General features: G+C 33.6%; 1 protein-coding gene across 6 annotated transcripts in view; it reads right to left on the bottom strand.

Moving 5' to 3' along the window:
• Positions 1-78: 78 nt before the first annotated feature.
• The window catches only part of LOC138186730 (uncharacterized), a 205,949-nt gene continuing 181,073 nt past the window's right edge, over positions 79-24,954 (bottom strand). For all 6 annotated transcript variants that reach the window (XM_069126862.1, XM_069126878.1, XM_069126869.1 and 3 more), the window contains 4 exons: positions 9,633-9,856; positions 7,015-8,176; positions 5,463-5,936; positions 79-3,790 (listed from right to left, as the gene is read on the bottom strand). In XM_069126862.1, the coding sequence (XP_068982963.1) occupies positions 3,188-3,790; positions 5,463-5,936; positions 7,015-8,176; positions 9,633-9,856 (2,463 nt within the window). In that variant the 3' untranslated portion in view covers positions 79-3,187. The remainder of the gene's footprint in view (positions 3,791-5,462; positions 5,937-7,014; positions 8,177-9,632; positions 9,857-24,954) is intronic.

The raw sequence follows: 24,954 nt of genomic DNA, 5'->3' as shown, positions 1-24,954 counted from the left end.
AAATTTTATCTGTTTACTGTTCATCGACATAAATAAATGTTACTATAGGGCCACATGAAAAACACAATGTTTGAAAACATTTGTTTACTTTATTGTATACTCTTTTCATTCGCGTAGTAGGTACATATCAGCATCTAAAATGCTTTTCACCGCAATAGTTCGCCATGACCTCTTCTTGTTTTACGCATTCTTCGTTTTCCTCTTTCACTCGCATTTGCTCTCTTCCTTCACTTGTGTTCTCCCACTCTTTCTCTCACACTTTCTCTCTCTATCACACACACTAAATATAATCCTCTCTTCTTCTTTCTCTTCTACATATGTGTCTCGTCATTCGCGCTTTCCCTCGCATTCATAGGTAAATAAATTATAGGCTAGTATTTACAAGTTCTTCTTAATAGATTTCCTCTCCTTACTTAATTTAATAGTCATTTCTCACTTAACAGATTTATTTATCTTGTAAAGACTCTAGAAATATTGAGCTTGGTCTGGTCAGTATACATCATATAATTCCCATTAACTTTTGTCGCTTTTTTCTTTTAATTAAATTATGTGTATCTATGTATGTCTGTGTGTACGTGTATATGTGCATACGTGTCGTCAAAATTTTTTTTTCTTCGTTCGTTACGTTTTAGTATTGAATATTTAATTTTCTCCTTTTTTTCCGACCATGGTATATCGTTTCTCATTAAATGATGAAAATGATCGCATAAATGGGCAGAGGCATGAGCGAAAACGGGAAGCAAAAGTTCAATTTTCCTGGGGTGGCGGTGGGCGGGGGGGGGGGTTGACGAAAAATTACGCAAACCCTCTATTTATAGAAAATTTATAGATTTCTTAATTAGCGTCTTGAGATATGAAATTAAAATTGTCCACTTATAAATATGTGTATATGTATATATATATATATATGTATGTTTATCTGTGTACGCGTATTTGTATGCATTATGTATGCATATAGATATATCTCTTTTGTAATAACAGATCCGTAATTTATTTTAGTATTTCTTATTTAACAAGTATCTCGTGAAACGATATAGAGGTACGTATTGCTCTGTAACAAAAGAAAATGAAGCATTCACAGTGTTTCACGGACAGTCGGTAACAAGTTTGTATTATAGTTCGTAATAGCTAAGGCAGATAATGGAAAGAGTATCGCGTGAATTCGTCTTCGATCAACTTCTTCTGCACGATGTTTTGCCATGGAATGAAAAAGAAACCAACGCGATATTGTTTGTAATTGAGTATCGTCCGTCCGGTGTACACATTACACATTTAAATAGGTGCTTAACGTTTTATAGTTCTATATATCTCAAGTATAATATCCTCTCAGGCACCTGTGATTATTTACAATGCAACTACTATATAACACAAGTAAAATTTCAACTCTATGCGAGCTATTAACAGTAAACATTTAATGAAATTTCGTAATTTTTAATTGAATAAAAATATTATTCTTTAACACGGAGATCAAGAATCTTCTTTAAAACCGAGAAAAGAAAAATATCGTTATGAAAATGAAAAATGAAATTTTTTATACTTTAAAGGAAAATGACGTATCATTAGTTAAGTACACTGTTAATTTAACTTTAACAATTAAAGGTTTTAGTCGCGTTATTTCAAAAGACACGATTTATTTCTACGAATTTCTTGCAGTTAAGAGGATATCTATACTTAATCACTTATTATGCCTATTAGATGATAAAATAAGTTAATCAATTGAGTCGAAATTGTAATCTATTTATAATTTGCGCGTGAACAAGAGAAATTGTGTTGAAATTAGGTTGTCACGACTATCAGAAAAGCGAAGAGAGGCTGAATTGTCCATAAACTTGAAAATATTAACGTTTAACTCTTAAAAATTAATCAATCTAATTGCACTTCACATGCTGCTTCAAGATATCCTTTAAATCCATCAGCACGTCTTTTCGCAGGAACGAAATTTCACTCTGTTTTATCACTTTCTCTTTTCTTCCGAAGTAAGTAGGTATATTAATTGCTGGAAGTTATAAATTTAAAAATGATTCGAAAAATGAACTGAATTCGTGGGTAATGATAAGATAATTAGGCGAAGTTAATGTAAATTAATCGTAATTTGTACCATACACGCGATATTTCATGAAGTTATATGGTTCAGAAAGCCGCGAGATCGTTTTGGAACTTTTAGCTTCACAGAACTGATTTTCGGGCACTTTGTAACCCTCTGGCATCCAGCTCTTTAAAGAGAAACGTTAATTCCAAATTGGTGGAAAATTTTTACAGACACTTGTAATATCACCTCTAATCGAGCGATATTTTACGACTTAATCAACGTTTAACGTAATACATCGTGAATATAATTTCGTTAACACACGTGTGTAGTGCCTAGCTACTCGTAAATATATGTATTTTCGTATTAATCGTAACGTAACACGTAAAATTCGTCTCGCAATCCTTAAGTCAAGTCTTCGTAGTAGATATGAATATCTATATATAATTTCAAACCGCTATAAACTGTAATTTTCGAATAAAAGATCTCGTATAGTTAGTCGCTAGAGACAGGAAAAAGTATATCCAAATTCCATTTTATTTCTCTCGAAACCATACCAATTCCCTTTATTCAACTAAAATGATTGACGTAAAATTCGATTATTTAACCGAAGCCGTTGTTCGATATCGCCAAATAAAATGAAAGGTCCCTCGAAGGATAAGAGGATCACGATCTTCGATCAATGACCAAACAAAAGCAAACGAGTAGTGGTAGAAAGTTTGTGAGAAATAAACCTAGAGAACAATCCTCCGAACTAGCGTATCTGCATGTGTACGTATGTGGTATGTATGGATAGATGTGCACAGAGAGGGAATGCGACTAGAACGCAATTTACGCGTGTATTCACGGCGTGCGGAGGCTTTAGAAACACGTGTATACGTTCCCCTCACGAAGGTCGTATATATTGGCCCACAAATCTCCACGTGACAAAAGTTCAGGATCATAGGAAAGGAACGATTAATCCCTTAGATTCTTACACACCGGGTTTTACATCATGGTCTCCCTACAACTGGTCATTCTATCGAAATCTAACTGTAAGTAAGGGCAATCGTTCTCGCAGAGGGCCGCGCTGCCTGTAGCAGTTGCTGGGCCGTTACACCAACCCCTGGGGTGCAAAGTGCTGGTGAGATAACACAATACATCTAGGATCTCGTTAATGCGCTAGGAGCCCGGATTCGCGTCCTCGCTGCTTCTCCGTCTGGCCTCCAGTTCCTGGGCTAGCATAGCCGCCTCCCAATTATTATGTCCCTCTCCACGCACTTCACCTTCCTCGTCGTCATCGCCGTCGTTCTCGCTGTCGCCTCTTCCGGATCTATCGTCGAATTCGTCCTCGGATCTGCTGCTCTCGCTGTTGGACTCTAGATCGATCGCCACCTCGTCTTTCCACAGAGACTGTGGCACGATCGAGCTAGGGAGTTCTTGAAGCTCTAATGTTTCTTCCTCGGAGTGTTCTTCCCAGGATCTTCGGTTATGAGAACTAGACTCTATACATGGCGAGCAATGCTTGTAGTGCGACTGAGTGGTGAGGACCGTGTCCACTGAACCGTCTCTCATGAACGGGTGGTCCTCACGATCGTCGTCCAAGTCTTCCTCGAACGAGGCGTCGTGCTCCGTGCTGTCTCCCAAAGACTCGTCCCCGTTTCTTGAATCTCTTTGTTCCAGTTCTAGTATTCTTGCTTGAAGTTGAGATATTATCTCGTCTCGCTTGCGGATCTCTAATTCCAACGAAGTAAGCTGCCGTTCGAACTTAGTCTGTATGTCCTCCTGAAATTTTATTCGTATGCGTACATTAGTTACGAGTAATATAGTTAGTACACTGGTGTCGAGTTTTGAGTTTGCCGAAGGCTAGCTGTGTCACGGTGTAATCTTTTGTTTAGATGCAATTTAGTTTATTCTGAGTAGTAGATGAAATTACTTTAAATAAGTAACGTAATCTTTTTTTTTTTTTTTTAAAGAATAAGATATTTTGAAGTATCACTTATTCGGTATTGATGCTATTTTCTTTGAAATAACTTTTCGAAAAATCCAAAAATATTTTTAATATCGTGATGGTAGGTCGACAGGCTAGACTGTATATCACAAAATCCAATATTTTACTTTGTACCTATACTTTGACTCCCCTGTTTCTATAGATTGTTTAAAATACTATTGCAATTATTTGTTTAATTCATGAATAATTTAATCCATTCATATTACAATTTTTCTACCCCAGACATTTTTAATATGCTATCAAAGTAGAATTTCTTTTATACTTAGAATACTTTTCTCTTTATTTCTAACATTAGTATATTTCATGTACAATATTTTTCAATAAAAAATTTCACTTGCTTTTGTGTAAAATTGGTAGTTTCATATCTTTTGTAGCATTGATGTAAATATCATGAAACATATTAATATCTGCGAACGGGGAAATTAACAGCACATGGATGTCGTTGGTTAAGCGGAGTACGCTAACAAGTAATATATTAGTGATTTGTAAACAGGGAGTAGCATGCAAATAGAACGAGGTTATAAGCCGTTGCGATGCAAACTTCTTGCAAACTGGCTCAGTGCGCGAGAACTTTACGTTGAACAGCTCCGAAGTCGACAACTTCGAAGCCAATATCTTCAAGGGAAATTACAGGAAACCAAGGAATCTTGTAGAACCTCCTCTAGGAAATGTAATTCTTCCAAACGTGTTTCTTGATATCCTTATTAAGTTCTTGAAAATTTTATAAATGGCTTTCGCAAGTTTACCTATTGATTTTTCAGATGAAAGGACACATTCTTGATTCTACGAAAACTTAAAAGTGTCAAACTTTCATTCGTTTAACTCTTACGAATGAAGAAAACATTCAGCTTTTCTGAAATATCTAGTAAGCGATTATTATAAATATCGAAGAAACTGTCTAAATACTATGTAAATCTTGATAGTAAATAAAGAAAAGGCGCAGTAAAGAGTTACTGTGCATGTCCATTCACAGCTTTTCTTTCTATCTCTTATATGTGTTTTTTACTTTATGAAAGATGCTACAAAAGCATATTATTATTTCTGATTAATTACCGTTAGAATTATCTACTTTTCGAATTGATTACGTTCAATTTAATTACAGTCAATCGTATCAGATAACGTAAGGATTGATAGAATATTTTTCTAATTTTTCTCAATCAGATTCAACTTTCCCCCTCAATTTTAATTTTTCTCGCCGATTAAATCTCAATATGTTTGAAAATCCGCCGAATAAAATATCACAGTTGCTTTCATTTCATTTGACAAATAACACCATTCGAAAATATTTTGTTTCATCATTCCCTATCTTTAGAGAAGAATTCGACAAAATTTGAATATTTAACTCTGCGTAAATAGTTCGCCATACGTGTCGAAGTTTAATCTATACTACCTTCAACGAGCTGTTCTACGCGACGTAAGAAAAAGTATAAAAAAATAGCGACTTACCAGACGAGCCTTAACAACTTCTTTGATGCCGGTGACTATCTCCCCCAGGTATTCCTCTTCTCGTGGCCGAGATACCATTTGCAGGATACCTCCGCTGCCCAAAGGACGGAAATTGAGTTTATTGGGCGGTGGCAGTGAGGCCTGCTCTTGGGAGTCGGACAACTGCGACCCAAGCGGATAATTTGCCGGGGTCTGCTCGGACGGTGGGCTCTGCAGCGTGTATTTGTTAAATGTCACGCTTTTCGAGAGTTTCGAATGCCGTGCCGCGTAACCTTCTATCGTCGGTGCTCTCATTAATTTCCTTAATTCGGCGGTAGCCGCTTCGCGATCCGGCGTGCTCGTTGCCGAGGTCTCGGAGCTTCCGGTTCTGCTGCCGGCCGACAACTTCTTCAGTATGCTCTTCAAGTTCCGCCTTTCCAACGTCTCGTTCTCCGGTGAAAGTTGATCCGTGGGTGACATCGATGGCATTCGATTCTGGAAAATGTGATGCATTGAAAGAACTTGAATTGGCACTGATTAAAATCAGACGTTGATATTGTTCATGATTGATAATAGTGACTTCATCGATAATGTAAAATATTAAATATTAAGATATTGATTCAATGTGAAAATTACTGACGAGATCAGTTGATTTATTATTAAGTACAGGTTCCTTCTTTTAATCCGTCGATCGAGGTTCTTCGTAACGATAGAAAAGTACGTATGTTCTTCTGATCGATCGCGATGCGTCAACTTCGAGATAGATAATTCTATTTTATCTTAACGGAATTATAAAGATGTAAACTGAAATTGACAATAGATCGGCACAAACAAAAGACATTTTTCATTAAAGTTAAATTAAAAGGATTCTAGTTTGAAGAATTTTGATTCGATTTGTGCCATTATTAACTCTTCGCAGGTCGTGGTTGATCTGACAGATACATGTAAAATCTAATTCTAAATATTTTCAAATTTATTCTTTATATTTAAATTAGTAATTATGTAGTTTATATATACTGTAAATATATCTATATATTATATTCTGTATTAATTTTAGTCCGATTAAAGACTTTTCACATATCTGTACAGTCTTTTCGCAAAAATAAGCTGCACTGCAGCATAGAATTTCAGTTATTGTATCTCTCAGATACACCGCGACCTCCGCAGAGTTAAGTAGTTCCATTTGAATAGGACGAAGCGAGTAAATCATTTGCGTATAATACAGAAACTAAATGACAGAACTTCTACGCGCACGGTTTAATATATCGTCGAAGTTTCCGATACCTGACAACTGATATAAGCTATTAGGCAGTTAAATATCGTCCGAGTATAATACAGCGGGATCTAAATTTCTAGCAATTGGATTCGTAACTTAATGTTGATCGATGTTGCATCTCGGTATATGCTCGAACGATAAAGATTTCTTTCATTTTACCGTGTACGTCCTCATACACGTCGTTCGTCTCTACACATACAACTATAAATCAATTACTTTGATACCTCGACGTTACTTTCCATTTATCAACGTACAAAATATTTGCCAAAACTCTCTCAAAAACTTCAATCTACGTACCTGATTCAATTTCGCTAATTTCCTGGTATACTCGATCGCGCAAGCCTCCGAGTGGCTTCTCGTTAAGTTTCCATCGAACTCAAGCTCGGCGTTTTCTCCGCAGTCTAAACTGGAGCTCCTAACTGCTTTCTCGAGTTCCGCCAACTTCTGTCTTTCGTTAAGTATCTTCAGCTTCTTGACAAACGGTAGACCGCAGTACTCCGGTGAAAGATCGTCTACGGACGCGTACATCTTAGTCTGCTGTCTTAGGTGCATTAAAGTCTGTCTTAGCCTCTTAGTCGGCGGACTCCTCTGCGGCGAATTTTCTTTGTTCGTTAACGAGGCGTCCTTCAGCATGGCCCATGGTTTCTTCGCGTTCGAACCATCCGCATTCTCTTCGTTCGAAGTAGTCGGCGATTTGACGATCGGTTCTATGGTGCTTTGGACCGATGGCTGCTTCTGTATCGGTTTACGAGACAGCTTGGGCGATTGTTCTTGCGATTCCTCGGGTATAGCGTTTTTTGGAAGCAAGGGCTCTTTAGTGGGTGCCTCTTTGTCAGCCTCTTTGGCCTCTTGCTCGTTCTTTGCCTTCAAGAGCAGTATTCTCTGAAGAAACGGCAAATTCGGGTTCATAGGGTTCTGCGCGTCCAACGGTGGTTGTTGTTGTTCAGGCGCGTGCACGTGCGTTTCCATTAGATTTCGACGTTCTTCGCGTTCTTCTTTTTCTTTTAATAATCTTAATCTGGCAAGCAGAGGTAAACCGGCGCCCAAAGGCGACACAGGTGGTTCTTGGACGCTTGACGCGGACGCATCTTGAGTATCGTCGATCTTCTGCTGCCTTTTCAGCGTTGACGCCTTTGGCGTCAATGGCTGCAGCTCCAAGCTTTCCTCGGGTTTTGTATTTCGTCTGCCCTTTCTTAGCGCTTTCGTTAGACCCTTTACGTCGGTCTTCAGCTTGTGAACGATTCTTTTGCTCGTGCTGTTGTCCGACGAGTCGTGTCCAGGCGACGTTGGTTGCTTAGTAGGTGCTTTGGCGACCTTCTGTGCCTCCATCAAACGTTTCCTACCGAGGTTCTGCAGGATTTCTTGAGCGTCTGGATAGTCTTTCATCGCCGCTAATACGTCCTCGCGGGAGAGGCTGAATAGCTCTGAGTAACCTACCGAACGAACGTCGGCTGTGCGTCTGTAATTGAGAGTTTATTCGTTGGATAGATAGAAACTTGATTTTTTAAATTCGAAGTTTTTATGGTTTGAAATATGAAGTGTGTTATATCCTAAACTGACATAGAACTTCCATTTGAAGGATAAGGAAGGAAAATAAGTATAAGTACATCGCGAAAGAACTTTATCGAGAAAATATAGAGAGTTTTCTGGCAATAATTATGAAAAAATTAATTCTGAAAGTGAACTTTTTCTTGAAAGTAACAATGAATATTATAACAAGTTTCGTGTACGCATCAATTATTCCGAAGTAACTGCAGTGACTCTGTTCCAGTTTAAATTCATTACATTATCAGTTTTGTAATTGAGTTAAGTTAACTCGAAGACTTCGGGACAAAGTTTGGGAAAGTTCAATCTCTTGCTCATACATCTGCTGCGAATAAAGAGAATTAGTTGTAAATTAATAATATTCGACGAGGGAGCGACTTTTCGTAGATTGCAAAGTGTCACCTTCAAAATAATTTTAGAATTCGTTTCTTCTAAAACAGACACTTATAGAGAATTTATTTACGAAACACCGCGAATATTTTTAACGAAAAATATTTGTATCGAAGGTTCCTTTAACTATTAAACTTTAATTTGTCATAAGAAGATTCAATCGCGCGATAGGTGCATTTTTAACAATCGTCGGAATTAAATTATTCAGTTTTGTGGAAAATACTGAAGCGCGAAACGAAATTTCAGACAACCATGTTTCAAAGATACTGAACGATGTAACAAGAAAGTAGGACAAGTTATATATGTGTCAGGATTGGAAGGAAAATAAAACGCGTGCAAAGCTGAAAGGAGGTTTTTATCGATTGCAGTTTTCGACTATTGCCGCATTCCCATCAGCTTCACATGCTTCTCGTATAAATTTTTCCCAGTTTAGATTCATGTATCAAATAAAACGATTGCGCAACTTAACTTACGACTCACATGCGATACATTTATGGGACTCGCAACACGATTATTCATTAGAAGATAAAATAGCAGGCTGAAAGTATAAAACTTCCTTAAAACTTTTCCCATTTGTCAGGAGATATTCACGTATACTGTTATAAGGTGCACGGGTGCTTTAAATTCCGTTTGGCACTTTATTCGATTAAATTATTGAATTAAATGAAATTAGCGTGCTGACAATGCTACAACGATACGGTATCGATGAAATTAATTTCCTTCAATTTTCAAGTTGATTAAAATAATAATGTCACATAACGTTGTTGGCGATCTAATTAAATAATGTTTAATACCACAATATGTTATTGATACATGCATTTATTGTATTATAATTTGCACAACTTTATGCTAATTGGACGAAAGTAGGTTTAACGTTATACGTATGAAGAATAATATTTCGTGAAGTAGTTCGAAGTTAGAATACACGGAACTCAGAACAAAAATTAAAAATAGGACAGCATTTACTTTTAATCACTTACTTGTTTAATCCGTCTAGATTAAGAATTCCAATTTCTCCAAAGAAATCTCCGGCTTTCATGGTTGTTAAAACTCTGCCCGTTTCGCTAATCACTTCTAGAATTCCGTCGGCTATTATGAACATTTCTCTAGCTACCTCTCCCTTTCGACATATCGAATCACCAGGCGTAAATATATAGGCTTTCATCTTCAGCACTAGATCGTGCAAAAATTCGGGTTGACACTCCTATAAACAAAGACAAAATAATTTCGTATGAATCTGTGAATCGTTTCATTCAAACGCTTAGTATTATAAATAAGGTAAGCGATTAGTAAATAACCAGAAGCGAACAGTGAATTTGAACATTCTAATTAATAACATCGTGATTAACAATTAACGTTAGTCATTTTAGCGATACTGTGATAGATATACGATGGGTTATGCGAAAATTAAATAAATATATTCTGGCGGATAAAAGAAAGTTCAAAATCGGTATAATTTTAGTTAGAATTGTACTAAAAGTTTTTTGCCATATTGATAATAGTCATTTATTCTGTGGTATATGTATATTATATTTATTCATTGCTTTTATTAAATATAAATTCATGTTATAGGATTATAGTATCTTTATATGCTTCTTATTTTATGGTTATCACAATTTTCTACGACTGTAGTAATTCTTGTTGCTTCAAGGTGTTGCATCAAAATGTGTTTTATATATTTCAATCCACAATTCATATTATTTTTATTCTTCTTCATATATCGATTGGAAAATCTCTTTGTCACGTTTTACAATCCAAAAGATATTATTAGGGAGGGATAATTATAAACTTTCTTTTGCCCGCCACTGTAGATGTACATAACTATGTATTTTGCATTTGTTTATTATCATCGTTTGTTCAAGATTTCGGTAGATGGACCAGAGGTACAAAGTGCTTACAATTTTCTGTGCCAAACGATTCTTTTTTGTATAGTCGATGTACAATAGACTTCGTTAAAATACGATCAACGAAATCACGGGTGGGTAACATGTGTATAGACGATCACGTAAATATACGGTATACATACTGGCCATGATATGGTAATGAAAAAACATTAAAGGTTTGATGTCGCCGCCTTCATTGAAGCAAATGGTAGCGGCAATTAAAAGTCACATAAATGTGCCAATTACAGACGATCGTAATGATGGGTTGTAAAAGATTGTTTTCCTCTGTCTGCGGACGGTTTACTTGCGAATTGCGTGCCGGTGAGCATTATGGCTGCACTAGGATTTTCATTACACAGATGTAGCGCGTTTTATCGTAGGATCGTGGGCAGTAAAAGAATGAATTTATCTTGATTTCTGGGAAATGATATCCTTGAATCAATTACTGTCCCATTGTCTTTGTTAAATGATACAACATGGTAATTAAAGATCCTTTCCCCCTACGCAAATTTAAAACTTGAAACGTTCTGCGATAAAAAATTTTTGTACAAAATTGTCTTTGCAATTCCGCTATTTTCTTTTTTTTTTTGGTAATTCATTTTCAAAGAAGAAACAGAGTGGGACATAAAATTTCAATTTCTAAGTTTTTGATCCTTCGTTTCTTAAATATTTGTACAAAATTTTCTTTGCATCTTCGTGTTCTTCTCTCGTATTTCATTTTCAAAATTAACGGTTTCAACAAGAAAGAAAAAAAAAGAAAGAGAAAGGAAAACAATGTGGAATTTAAAACCTTAGCATATTTTAAAATGAAAGTAAACATAATTTTATATCTCACGTGTAAAGAATTACTAATTTTTGTCATGAACATAGTTTATCGGAAATATTATCGAGAGAGTTGTTTAATTTTCCTTCTGTTTCTTAAATTATATTTGCTGTTACTTTTTACATTGAATTTCTAAGAAATTCGATATAAACTACCTTTCCCTTTTATATAACTTGGAATAGTGTGAATTATACGAATGGTTAAACGTTCGTTGATTATCTATTTACTGGAAGAGGAGTAAGGGAATCATCCATTTTATTTTCAAGGTCAGATGATAGAATATCTTCACGCATATTAGCTGGTATGATCGCATACGCAAAGTGACTGAAATTAGCATCCCTCTTATCGATTCCTTGAGGACGACCTTGCGGTTTCTGTTCTCGCACAGGATATTGAGACGAGGGGTTCGCAGTGAATATTAACGGATGCTTGTCACCGCTATACGTATACAATGGTGCATTCATGCATAGTACATGCTCATTAAACATAAATAAATATCAGAAGAACAAGTCCGTGACGTAATTCATTCAGATATATCAGCCTATTTTCTTCATTCTCCTTCATTCTGAATTTTCTTTGGAAATTTCATTTATTCTGTATCGAAATATTATATTATTCCACGTGTAGAAAAATAAACGCCGTATTTTGATATTATCTGAATTTTTATACTTAACAAATTTTTATGGTACGATTCATCAACAACTTAAACGTTCTTTTGTGGCAAAACTCTTTGTAACCGGGATTTTGTCTGGGAAAGAAAAAGATTGCAAATGTGTGACGATAATAATACAAAGAACAATTTCTACATTATCAATTCTATCGTAACGAAGTTGGTTGGATACAAAGAGTCGAGACATTTCGAATAATATGTTATTCCTAAACCTTGGTATGCTTCGATATTTTTCAATTTAGAGAAGGAAAACGTCTCTTAATATACTTCTCTTTAAATATCTCTATTAAAATATAAATATATTCTTTTTCAAATATCTTCATTGAATATTATTCATCCAATATTTCTTTCATCATCGTTCAAATGTCAAAGGACACAGTACGCACGGGTTATTTCAGCGTAAAGATTTCCTCTCATAATTTTTAGCCGCCTCAACGAGCAACGTCGAGAACAAATCTTAAAAGGAATTTTGAACCGACTTCTTTTGATATCCTTTCTTTCCTTTTTCTTTCCTTTTTTTTCTTCGGATCTGTTCCAGATGGCGCGGAATCGCCTTCAGATAATAGACATTCTTCGAATATTATTTTGACGATCGCGTTTTCTTTCCTCTTCCCTTAAGGTCTCAAATCTTCTCGTTGAAGCTCTTTTCGTGACATTTCATGGTTTCCACATTGCGCTCAGACAGGCGAATCTGCACTCGTGACAAACGGGCGCAGCAGGTTTGCAGCGGATGTACTCGAACGTCGGAGGAAATCGTCCTCGGTGTTAGCCTTATGGTGCCAGACGTCTTCACTGTCAGCTTGTTTGTTGAATCTGGGACGATCCGTGACGTTCTCGTTGTGCATTCGCGAAGTATGTCACACGTTTTGAATGAAATCGTTCAATTGTTACCCAAGGAACTTGAAAGAAGTTTCAAAGAATTTTAAGAAAATTGAATAAAAAATTAACAAAACAAACGTTTCGAAAATTTCGAAAATGATTATCTCATACTTCGTGTTATACTTTTCATGCTAACTTGTTGTTTACTACATAGTTACATTTTGGCAAAGCGGATTATGTGACTTGAGTGGCAATGCTTGATTATTCTCTACAGAATTGTTTGAGGAAGTTTGGAGGAATCCGAATCAAAAATTGGAAGAAATTAAATACAAATTTTGGAGATAATATCTTCTGCTACGTTTTATATTCTTCTCTGCTTGAATTTTGGCGAAGTGTATTACGTTTCTCGAGTGATGATAATAGTCGATTATTGTCTAAATAATCGTTTTAAGATGTTTGAAGGAGTTTTAAGGGGATTGAACAAAAATTGCGAAGCCAATGGATATATTGGTATAATAATACTCTATTTTATATATTTGCCAGCTGCACTTCGACGAAGTTTCCACTTTAATGTATACTACGTATCGCAAATGTTTAAAGATTTGACTGTTGTTTGGAGCATCGTTTGAAGAAGTCCGAATGTTTTAAAGCAACAGAACTGAGTGAAGAGTTTGAACATGATATTCCATTGTATTATTCTATATCGTTTGATAGTTATATGTTAAGGGATTAACATAGGAAAATAAATAATTTTTAAATAATTTTAAATAAATAATAATAGCGGTAGTTCCTTATTAAGGAATTAATACAGTAAAATGTTCCTTTAATAGGATGGGACAATTTAATATTCTTGCGTGTTTGAATACGATATCAGGCTATCCTACTTTCCTTTGAAGTTGCTCGTGTCTTTTTTAATATTACAAAATAAGAAACGGCATACGTAAAGAAAGTGTGAATTTTAGGAAAGCTAAGGGAAATCCTAGCATACACGCAAAGAGACTTAGGAACAGGATAAGAAATATGCATTATAAAGTTAAAGTGTATGATTTCGTGTGCTGGAGTGGTTTTTGTAAATTAACATAATACGTATGCGTTGTAGCAGCAATAAAATATAAATGTATATTATGTAAAAAGGAATTGCTATGCAGAGGGTTGCCGTAAAAGGGATTGCTATGTAGAATCACTGTACTCATATTTTTTCATAACGAAAGGAAGTTTGTTGTAAAATTGAATTATAAAGTAAAACATACGTCAACTTTCAAATTGTTATTATTATAGTTCCATGCGATTATGATAGTTTTCGTCCCTTCAAAATGTCGCATCAGAATGCATTTTAGATATTTTTACTTTGTCGCGTTTTATAATTCAAAAGATACTATTGGCGAGAGCAGTCCCATAAAACACTCTCAACCACATTCGATAAACATTTTCATTTGATTTTGTAGCACGATATATGTGGTTGTTTAAAAACTAGCAATACAGAAAGTCTAGAATTTTTGTTCATTTTCTTGTAGAACATATTTAATATCGAATTCATGTAGTTTATTAAGTGTCCTGTCCTGCAATTGAAAGTTTGTCCTCGAAAATGTCTATCTTACGTAGGTGTCATAAACATTGCTATGAATTCTGTTCAGGTTTGCGTTTTGTGGTCTAGCGAATACACGGAGAAACACGAAATGCTCGAAATCTCGAAATTACCTGGAAATCTCAAACGCAAATTATTCGCGCGGAAAACTGCTTTTCCACATTTTAATGTGACATCTTTGTATTTCGCTGAAATTTTGTACAGTATGCAATTTAAAAGGTCGAAACATACTACAAACCGCGAATAGATATCTTTAAATGGAAATAAAATGAACGTTTATTAAACTACGAATTATAATAAGTCGTTCACGAATATCGCAAAGGAGAACTGATTCACGGTATATGCAATTATAATGAGTTAATACTGTAATAGTGATTTATAAATCTACATAAACGTATAATGAAAATTGTGATAACTTCCGAGAGATATATTTAATTTTTACCTTATAGTATCAATATTGATCAATAAGAACTAACAAAACTAGATTCGACCTCGTTTTTCCACGAGCGTCGCCGTTATTATTAGTTTCGATAAAATTAAGTTTATATCCACAAAGGCTATAATTTTAGTTCGCTATTTTAGCGTGAAATCATATCTTGTATCTTTTGTGCTCTAAGATTAGTTTGAGTTTGACGTGGCTTATTTTGAGCTTTGCCTTAGCTATTTAAGTAAAATGAGTTTTGCAGGGGGGATGAATTTAGAGATAATATGTACGTAAATCCAGTGTGGAACGCTATATTCGCATTCATAAAAGTGCACCCCTATATGAATGATTTATAGATTCATTTTATGGATGATAATAATGGCACTAGATCTTTTGATGGACTTTTACGATGTAGAGAAAATTTAAAGATAAATATATTTTTCAATTTTAAACTGTCTGGTCGATTTTTAAGTTAAAATACATTAAGTACAGTTAAATATAAGTATAAACCATAATATTTCAAAAGTATAAGTACTCATTCTATAATCAATTAATATCTCTTGGAAGAAAACGTCTGGTAACAAGAAATATCAATTATATCCTAAATACAATCAAAGGTGATAATTCAAATGCTATTTTTCTGATTGAATACAAAGTCCTAAAAATCGAAATTCTCTTTGCGTTTAAAAAATCGTCATTGTGATAATCAACGATTGAATAAGTGGACACGATATTCATACGAAGACATCTATGAAGGTGTGTATTCGGCAAGTAAATCGATAGTGGACTTAGAAAGAGATAAAAGTTACGCATATGCCTTAATTGTATAAAATTATTTGTCGTTGAATATTTATACACATTGACTTATCGAAAATAAATATTAATATAAAAAATTTGCAATGTGCGATTCTCTGAAGGATATTGAATTTTTTAAACTCTTTTTTAAAATACATATGTATAACGTATAAAAGTTCAGGTAGTCATTTATATCTCCATCGTAAAAAAAATCCAAGGTTCCGTTTCATCGAATAATACGAAATTTCTGATCGATAACGTTCGCATTTCACTTTCACCGTTACCAATAAATGTTTCTTTTCTACAAATCCGTCTATTTATTTTCGATCAACTTTATGGAACGAAAGTAAGCTGCTTCCTTTAAAGCGAATGGTTTCCACTGTTGCAGTAGCGACATCATAAATCCTTCTCTTTTTTCTTTTCACTCGTAAATCATGACCCTGAGGAAGAAACGTTCGATCACATTAAGCGAAGTAACGCGTTTCACGAACATCCAGCAAACTTGATTTACTTTGCTCGGCTGGTATCACGATCATTGCCATTTTTTTTCTACTGACAACGGGATAATGTAACAATGTACCTAAGTCGGAGATATCGCGTGTCGTTTTACTCGGAAAACAAATTTTTGTTCTACTATCATCGGACGTTGCTTCGATCTCCTGCTGGATTACTCTGAAGAAAAGTTCGTTCTCCCCTTGTCGCTTATATTATAGAAGGATTATCACCGACGAAAAGTTGTGCGATCCTCGTTCTTTATCCACGAGTGCGACGTGTTTTCAAAATTTTTACCGAAAGTTTCATCTGTTGAGTGTTTCTCTGAAGGCCTTTTGCGCTTTTTTTGCTTCGTTTCAAATAATTCTATTGCATGTACGCGCGCAAATTGGAATTTGAAGACATTTTAGGATAAGTAAAGTTTGATATTCTTTTCTCAGCTATGTTATTACCGAGCGACGTTTTATTCGGATAAGAATTTTCAATTTTCGTTGTGTAACGTTACCTTATTATTTTCTAAAGAAATCGTTCGAATCTGGCTATAACGTGTATAGTGTCTTTGATCTTTCGCGAAGAATAACTTTAATTAAATAACCGTAATTTACAGAGATTCATATTATAATTACATAGAACGTAATATTGATAATTAGACAAAAGCCGATATTTTCCGCGCACGTAGCAAGCTCATTGCTATTCACTCGATATAGTTAGTCAACATTTTGTATCGAGTTTATACATGACTAGAGCGAACAAAACGCTTTCCCAGTATGCACCTGGAATATTAATACTTGAATAATAATCGTCATAAATTAATATTAATGAACTTATTATATTATAATAGGTATCTATCACATAATCTCACATGTTGTGTTCTTTGAATTAGATTTTTAACGAACTTGGAGACTTTCAAATTCCAAAGTTATTTTTTAAAATATTACCCTTTCCTACTAAATTCTGCGATGCAAGTACTGACAGTTTAAATTAATTTCATTCTCCACTGCAATCTTATTTTGCGAAGAAATATTTGCTTCTGACAATGAGTAACATGTTGATAGCATTCTTTCTGTAGCTTTAACATTGTATCATATTTAGTACAGTATAGTGTTCTTTCATATGAAATATTCCATTCAATTCAATTTAATATGAAATATGGAAAAAATTGTTAATTCAAGAAGAAACAACTTTTTCTCATTGAATTATTCGAATTATCTTGAACATTGAAAATAAATGTTTCTATAAATATTTTTAGTAATTATAGATTATTCTTCATAACAAAAATTAAAAACTTGACGCAGCGAATGTTATAGATAAACCGATTTTAATCAACGAACGTCACTTCCATTGCCCACGACCATACGCATTATCTCTCAAAATATTAAAAACGCAAATAGATTTCACACAACCATGAGTAAGTAGAGTATCGTTTATTTACACATATATTGTATCAATTAATTGCAGTTATTGTCACATGTCGTTATTGTTGTAGAATTTACAGTATACCATTTGAAAAAATACCACACCATTGAGTAGTTGATCGTAGCGCAGAAAGTATAGTGTCGCATTTAAGAAAATGATATTTCATATATGACGAACAATGTACCATTTAAAATCATAAAAGTTCTAACAAATAATGTATTTACTTCTAATAATGATTTCTTAATTCTAATACGAGATTTCTAATTAATAAACACGAATGACACGTTTTCTATTTTATATTTTATATTTTACAATGTATTCGATTTTCAATGAACATTTTCATAACAAAATATAAACACCAAATTTGTCTTCTTTTCCGATATTAAATTCAGTATTTAAACAATTCTCAAAATTCTACTCCACCGACAATAATGTTTCATTATTTCTATTTAAATTCAGATTTTCTACTCCATCGATATCTCCATAATCTGTTTTTAAATTTTCTTTGCTTTCTTCCACTTTCTCTATACAGCGACAAAAGCGAGAAACCTCGGTGGAATGATGATGTTGAATGCGTGGAGTTTATCGCCACATTGGGAGTATCGCGAGCAAAGATTCATGGTTCACGAATCGTATCTTCTTCCTTTCTTCTATATACCCCTCTAACCAGACCTCTTTTCGCTGTAAATTGTTGGTAGGTGTGAGAAACACAGCATGTTTCTGGAAATTAGGCTGTAGATCCTATTTCACGTAGGTGAGATACTCGCTGGTATTCAGCGTCCAAATGTACTCGTTGCACTGCGTTTCGCAGTGTGAAGAAATACGAGCCTATATTTCTAATGGTCTGAGATAGTGAAGACGAACTACAATACAACGCGTCGTTTCCTACAAATTTATGTAATAGAATTTAAGATGTTTCAGATAGATACGTTTTTATTCACAGAGACATTTTTACGTGAATAAAATTCATCTAATTATTAAATAATAATTATTATATTATTTTTGTGAGTGTTTGTCTATTATTATTACTCGATTTCTAATTACAAGCTATCATTATTTAATTATTGAACTTATTATTATTATTTATCTGTTGGTTTTCGTCACATCTGCTGGTAAGGTATATGTATGTATATTGTTAATTTTTGCCTGTTACAGAATAACCTTGATTTACACGGCTTTCTCATTTACACTTGTACTTCTCATTATCTCTTGTACAACCTCAAGATACACTAGGCCCTGGTAACCATGTAGTGACTACAATTACATGTATTCTATAAATATATACATTTTTGAATAGTATTTACATGCGTAATTTCGTACAGTTACCAAATTAATTAGTGCTACTAATTAGTAAGTAATTAGTTAGCCAATTAGTGCAATTTTATACTTCTATATTTCTATAGACGGTGCAAAAGATGTGGTGTCTCTTTTAGGAAATTTTTTAATTCTACGTCGTAAATTTCGTCGTAAATTTTTACGTCGTATACTATTAGTTAGAAGCGATTGTACATCGTTGAATATTTTTCTTTGTATCTTTGAATTTGGTATAGTAACAAAGTAGATATTCGTCGGCGTTGCTGGTTTTGCAATATTCACAGAGTCCAGGATACTGTTTTCTGATAAGATGCGAATGCGCAATGTTGGAGTAAGCTATCCTGAGTCTGGTTATCTGTATTTGTTCTTTTCTTGTGAAAGTCATGGGCGGGCTTACTTCATATATGTTTCTCCTGGATTTATGTAAAAAGGTGTTGCGGTTTTGCTAGAAGTTATTAATATTGAACTTCATCACTGGATGATTTTTATTTAAATAGCTTCGTGTAGCTTAGTACCAAGAATTGTGATCTGTTCTAGTGGACAATGATGAGAATCATGTAAAAGTTAATGGAAGATTAATTTTTATTTAAATTTGTGGAAATATAGAAAGAGGAATTGGGAGAAAAATTTTGTTGTTGAATAGGAAACAGATCCTTTCCAGTAGTAGTATATTTTTAGTATATACATTGTCTTCTAATATTAATAACAATAATGTTAGTATATATCCATTCGATCATAATTTGCGACGATTTCAATTTTCATTGAATAAATATATTGAGTATTTGGTTGCATTAAATAATTGGCTTTCTCGTGGTATCTAGTTTCACCAACATTAAAGCAGACTTTCTTTAATCCGGGTTTTCCATAAATCGGAGGTATCTCTTTTGAAATTATAATTTCTTCCTCGGTATGTAAAGGCTATGGAAGCATTGCTTTCATTTTCTTCATGCTGTTTGAAATATTCTCGTGTGTTTTGTTTGCTGTGAAAATACTATATCTACTGTAATTAACTGTATTTAATTCTTAATTCAAGGTTTTAAGAAATATAATTAATTATTATTAATATCGAAATGTTACATACATATATATGCACATATTTACATAAATTTTAATCTTCAATCATTTACATATACTAAAGGAGCACGATAAAGAATATTTTTATTTATTAATGTTTGCTTTAAAAATTGTTTATATAGCAGATATTATTTATAAAATTGTTTAACGTCTAAAATCTTGAATATTTTCTCTCCTTTTTATGATTTCAGATTCCTTCACGTTGCATTTTCTCGCGCGGTATGTCGAAGTTTCTGAATCTACATGCGTCTCGTAACTTATTCTTCTCCATCTTCTTCTTTTGCCTTCCTATATTCGTAGTTTCGAAGCAAGGTCTGTTCACGACTGAGAAATTTTTCTGTCATATCCACAAGTTTTATCCTCTTAGCAACACTGGTTTTATGGAACGAATAAAATTCTTTAGACGGTATACGATATATAGCAATTTGTTATAAAACTTATTGTAATATAGCAATACTTCTAATATTATGATAATCTGTAAAAAATATGGAACAAGGAAGTATTAGTAAGTAGCCTTGAGTTTTTAAAAAGTTTTTGAGAGCTTATAATATTACAATTAAGGTGTGTAAAACAGGACCACTTTGGAGGCCAACATCGAATTTGAAGAGTATGTCCATCGAAGTACATTAATTATTATTTTTCTGTCAGTAAACTATACTTGTTTTAAAAACACGATTCTTTTTCTTCCATCACTATTGTTTATTTTAGTACATTAATTCTTATTTATGGAAGTTAATCAAGAGAAAAAAATAAAAGAGACAAGTAATCTTCTTTCTGTTAACATTATTGTAATTGATATAGACCTGACAAAATTCTATTACTTTTATAATCTAACTTTTTTCTGAAATGGAAATAAAAAATGTTATGCGTCTATTATTTCCTTATAAAACGAAAGAAATTTTTGGGACAACCTAATAGAATTACTTTAGATAGGTTGAGAAAAGGAAAAAGGTCTGGAAGTTGTTAATAAATTATTAACTACTTCATTGAAAAATTAGTAATATAAATTATCAGTAAAAATTGGTAATTTATATAGCTACATATTTGACAGAAAATAAGATCATTTAGATGCGTTTGGCTGTGTTCTATGCTCGGTACACGATATACATGTTGAGATTGAGAAGGAAATCAAAGAGCAAATGTGTCTACGTCCGACGTTAATTGCATCACCGGCTGGCACGAGACGATTGAATTCGTGATCTGTCATTGCCCAAGGCTGAATAGATTTCACGTTAAATCAGTTTCGATGTGCGGCCAGTTTGTTGTAGAAGTTAGCTTGACAATCATACGTTCACTGATTTCCTAATCGATTTTTCTCAGATCTACTCTGCTATTTACATTCTCATATTAATGTAACTATACACTTCGTTTATTTTCATCCACATTTATCGTAACGTAACGTAACACCGTTTCTATCTGAATTTTATTTATTTAAATGGAAGCTGATTTAGTTATTTTTCTATTTACTTTTTTCCGTCTATATATTGTCGCAATAACATATCAATATATTTTCGAAATAATATTTAGCAAATAATGGTGCGTACATTTAGTTCTGCAAATAATATTAAACTAGGTCATGTTTCTTTAATTTCTAAAAATACCTCTATGTTGTGTTATTAATTCCTATTATACTATATATATATGATAAATTTTTATATTCAGCATCCTGTAATAATCTAATAATCTCGATTACTTCATCAAATAATCATGAATGAAACATCTTTTTGATATTGTTTGTATTTCCACTCATCATTTCGTTTCGAAAAGCTAAACTTTTGAAATGCGCATATTTCTTAGACTGTTTTACAGCGTAATATGGTCAAAGTTAAATATAATGATTACCGTGCGATCTTTTCCATACTTAAGCAAATAGTTACTTTTGATTAAAGCTATACCATCGGGAAAGTAGAACATCTGATAAAGTGCAACAGTAGAACCGACGGTACGCGAAGACTTTACAAGATAAGAACTTCCGCTTAGATCTCGTTACATTTTTCCTTAAACTGCAAGTACCTTCAACTACAAGGAAACGCATTATACTTACAAACCTCGCTTACACGTTTACTTAGCCCTGTGTACCATTACGAGTGAAACCGAAGAGACCGTATTTTCGGTTATATTATGGCCTATAAAAAACAATGCAAGCGCGAAATCTTGCGCTGCTGCGTAACCGAAGAAACTTTTATTACGATACTGACGAAGCAAAGTGCAAAATTGTTCTATAATCTGTTCCACAAAACAGCAATTACAAGCCCATTCGTATCTCAATTGTTCCGTGTTTTCTAACACTATGTAATTAGAAAATTAATTAAGGAGAACGAATTTCGTCTTAGCTGTGAACGTACGTTTTCTTCCATCGAGAGGATAAAGGAAACGTTTTAGATTCAGCGTGAAAAATTGAAAGGTTGTAGGATACTAGCTCATACCGATAATACAAATATTCTATATAATTTTGTTGTAACTTGAAATTAGACAGATAAATGTTTTATGCAGAATGAATCATGTGATACTCTCCGTTAGTCTGCGGATTTTTCTGCATTTATGAGAAATTTGTAGATACAAAAATGCACAGAATGCACGTGATATGTAGAAATATATGTATAAGTACAGTACTTTGTAATACACCTAATATTAGATAAAACATTTTTCTATCTAAGCTCCATTTTGTAAATTCTATTTAGAAAAATACGAATTTGCATAAGTATTCGCAGTTTACTCATTATCATAAAAATTATAATAATCGTCCTTCTTTAGAATATCGATCTAATCTCATCAAGGATATCAGGTAACACGGGATAGTAAATCCCGTCATCAAATAACATCTTTCTTGTTAAACCTCATATCAAAGGAACCCTTATGATAACGCCCCTTTCAGTTAGTAATACCATTATTTAATTCTGCAAAATGTGTAAACCTATTATATCATTAAACTAACTGTTATATTTAGACTAATATTATATTATAAAACTATTATATTATATATAACTATGTAACTAATATAACTATAATATTATATTATAAAATTATATTGGACTACTATTATATTATAGATAATATTATATTATAAAACTGTTATATTTAGACTCATATTTTCCTCGGACTTGAAATTGAGCTTCGAATATCTTCTTTAAATAAATAAAATATAATACGAAGAAAAATAAAAAAGTTCGATGTTAAAGCGGCACTACGATCAATTGTTCTGCAATAAACAGGGCGCCGATGTTACTAGCAAATCATGCATTAGATTCATACGTAATCGACGTCTTACATTTCAATTTGTCGCAACACCTGGAACAAAGCCATTCGATTTGCCAGTATCTCTCGGATACGTCGATTTTTATCGTGGCATTCGCAGACCCGTAGATTAAAACTGTTCTATTTCTCTCTTCCTTCTCTTTTTTATGACGGAACGTCGTTTCTTCAGACAGTATAATCTTCCAATACTTCTTTCATGATTATTCGTATGTGATATATTTCTTTGTCTACCTGTACCGCTTACACCGTGAAACTGCGTAGCAAAAAAAAAAAAAAAGAAGAAAAACTGGAACGAGGAAAAAAGGAAGCCAAAAAAAGGATAGAATTTCGACGGTAAAGTGGAATTTTTATTGTTTATTTGATGCGTTGTCGCGCTACAGTTCAGCTAACGCTACAGTTTGTGTTCCTATGGAAATCGTTTGCCGGAAATGTGGCTCGTATTTCCGGCCAGACAGATCATCCGTATGTACGTACTTTTGCATTTTTGCCATTCTAACACTAGAAAGAGGAGAGAAATATCACGTATAGAATGAACGACGTAGATATGAAAATGTAAAGTAATTAAAAACATATTAAATTCAGAGTAGAATAATAATTGCGGAATATAAATATTGTGAAAATATTTGGATTATTTAAAAACATTTATTTTAAAATTCTGTAAAGTTATGATATTAAAGAATCTGGAAGAAAGGTTACATCGTGGAACTTAAGTATTCAATCTACGGTAATGTGTATTTTTAATTAATGCGATGATAAAAGATCTTATTCAAAGCTTGATAGAAAATGAAAAATTTGCTTTCTTTATTCTAGATTGTAATTGAAATCTTAAGCTGTGTTGCGTTTGTGTCCAGGAATCTCATTTATTACAAGCGTAGGCTGATTGTCAGAGGTTCAATCTTATTATGCTTGTTTGCTATACACGTTAACAATAGGTCAACTGATCTAATGTTTGATCAGAATACTCACAAACTGACAGCTTTTTCATATTCTTCTATACAAAATTGCGAACGAAATTTATCTTACGTAGATTTATTAGAATTAACAGAATAAAGAAGTAGACATATTTATTAATAGAATAAGTAGACGCGATGTGGGCGTCGCGGCTCGAGGATTAACAGTAATCATAACGTGTGCTTAATGTTGATTAGAAGAGTCTCTTAGGTAGCACTTAGTTGATCATTGCATCATCAACTATAAGCACTTATGAGGTTAACCTATTACCAGACTAGTTGCCCTGGAGTCGTGTGAGAAGTCATGCTTGAACATACCGAATTGAATTGGAATTGCTATTAAAGGTGATCGATAAGGTCTTCGGATTGCGCGTATTTCAACATCGATTTCAACTGAATCGAAATGGCACTTCACGCGGATAACTGCGTTAGCATGATGAGCAATCGTCATTCGATTATAAATCTACATTGCATATTAATGTTAAATCAGAAATTAATAACAATGACAAGTAGTATTTACTGTAATTTAACAGAATTATAGAGAATGTTCATTGATATGTTAATATCACATATAATTCCTTCCTATTGCTATGATGTATATGTATTTTTATATTTTAAATTCTACACGTATACTTTCCCCGTTTTATTCGTTCAAGTATGTTGTAAAATGGTTAAGGATATTTATGATTCTCGATGCCAAAAAAAAAAAAAAAAATTAAATATCGAAATCGATGTCAAATGGCGTACTATTTTATTTGATGTTTGCTGTTATATTTTTGGAGAGCGTGACTGATGAAACTTT

This window comes from Bombus flavifrons, chromosome 2 (genome assembly GCF_040668555.2).
Source record: "Bombus flavifrons isolate JBK064 chromosome 2, iyBomFlav1_principal, whole genome shotgun sequence".
Taxonomy (NCBI): Eukaryota; Metazoa; Arthropoda; class Insecta; order Hymenoptera; family Apidae; genus Bombus; species Bombus flavifrons.
Note: the sequence above shows the minus strand (reverse complement) of the source record. Positions and strands in the feature narration are given on the sequence as shown.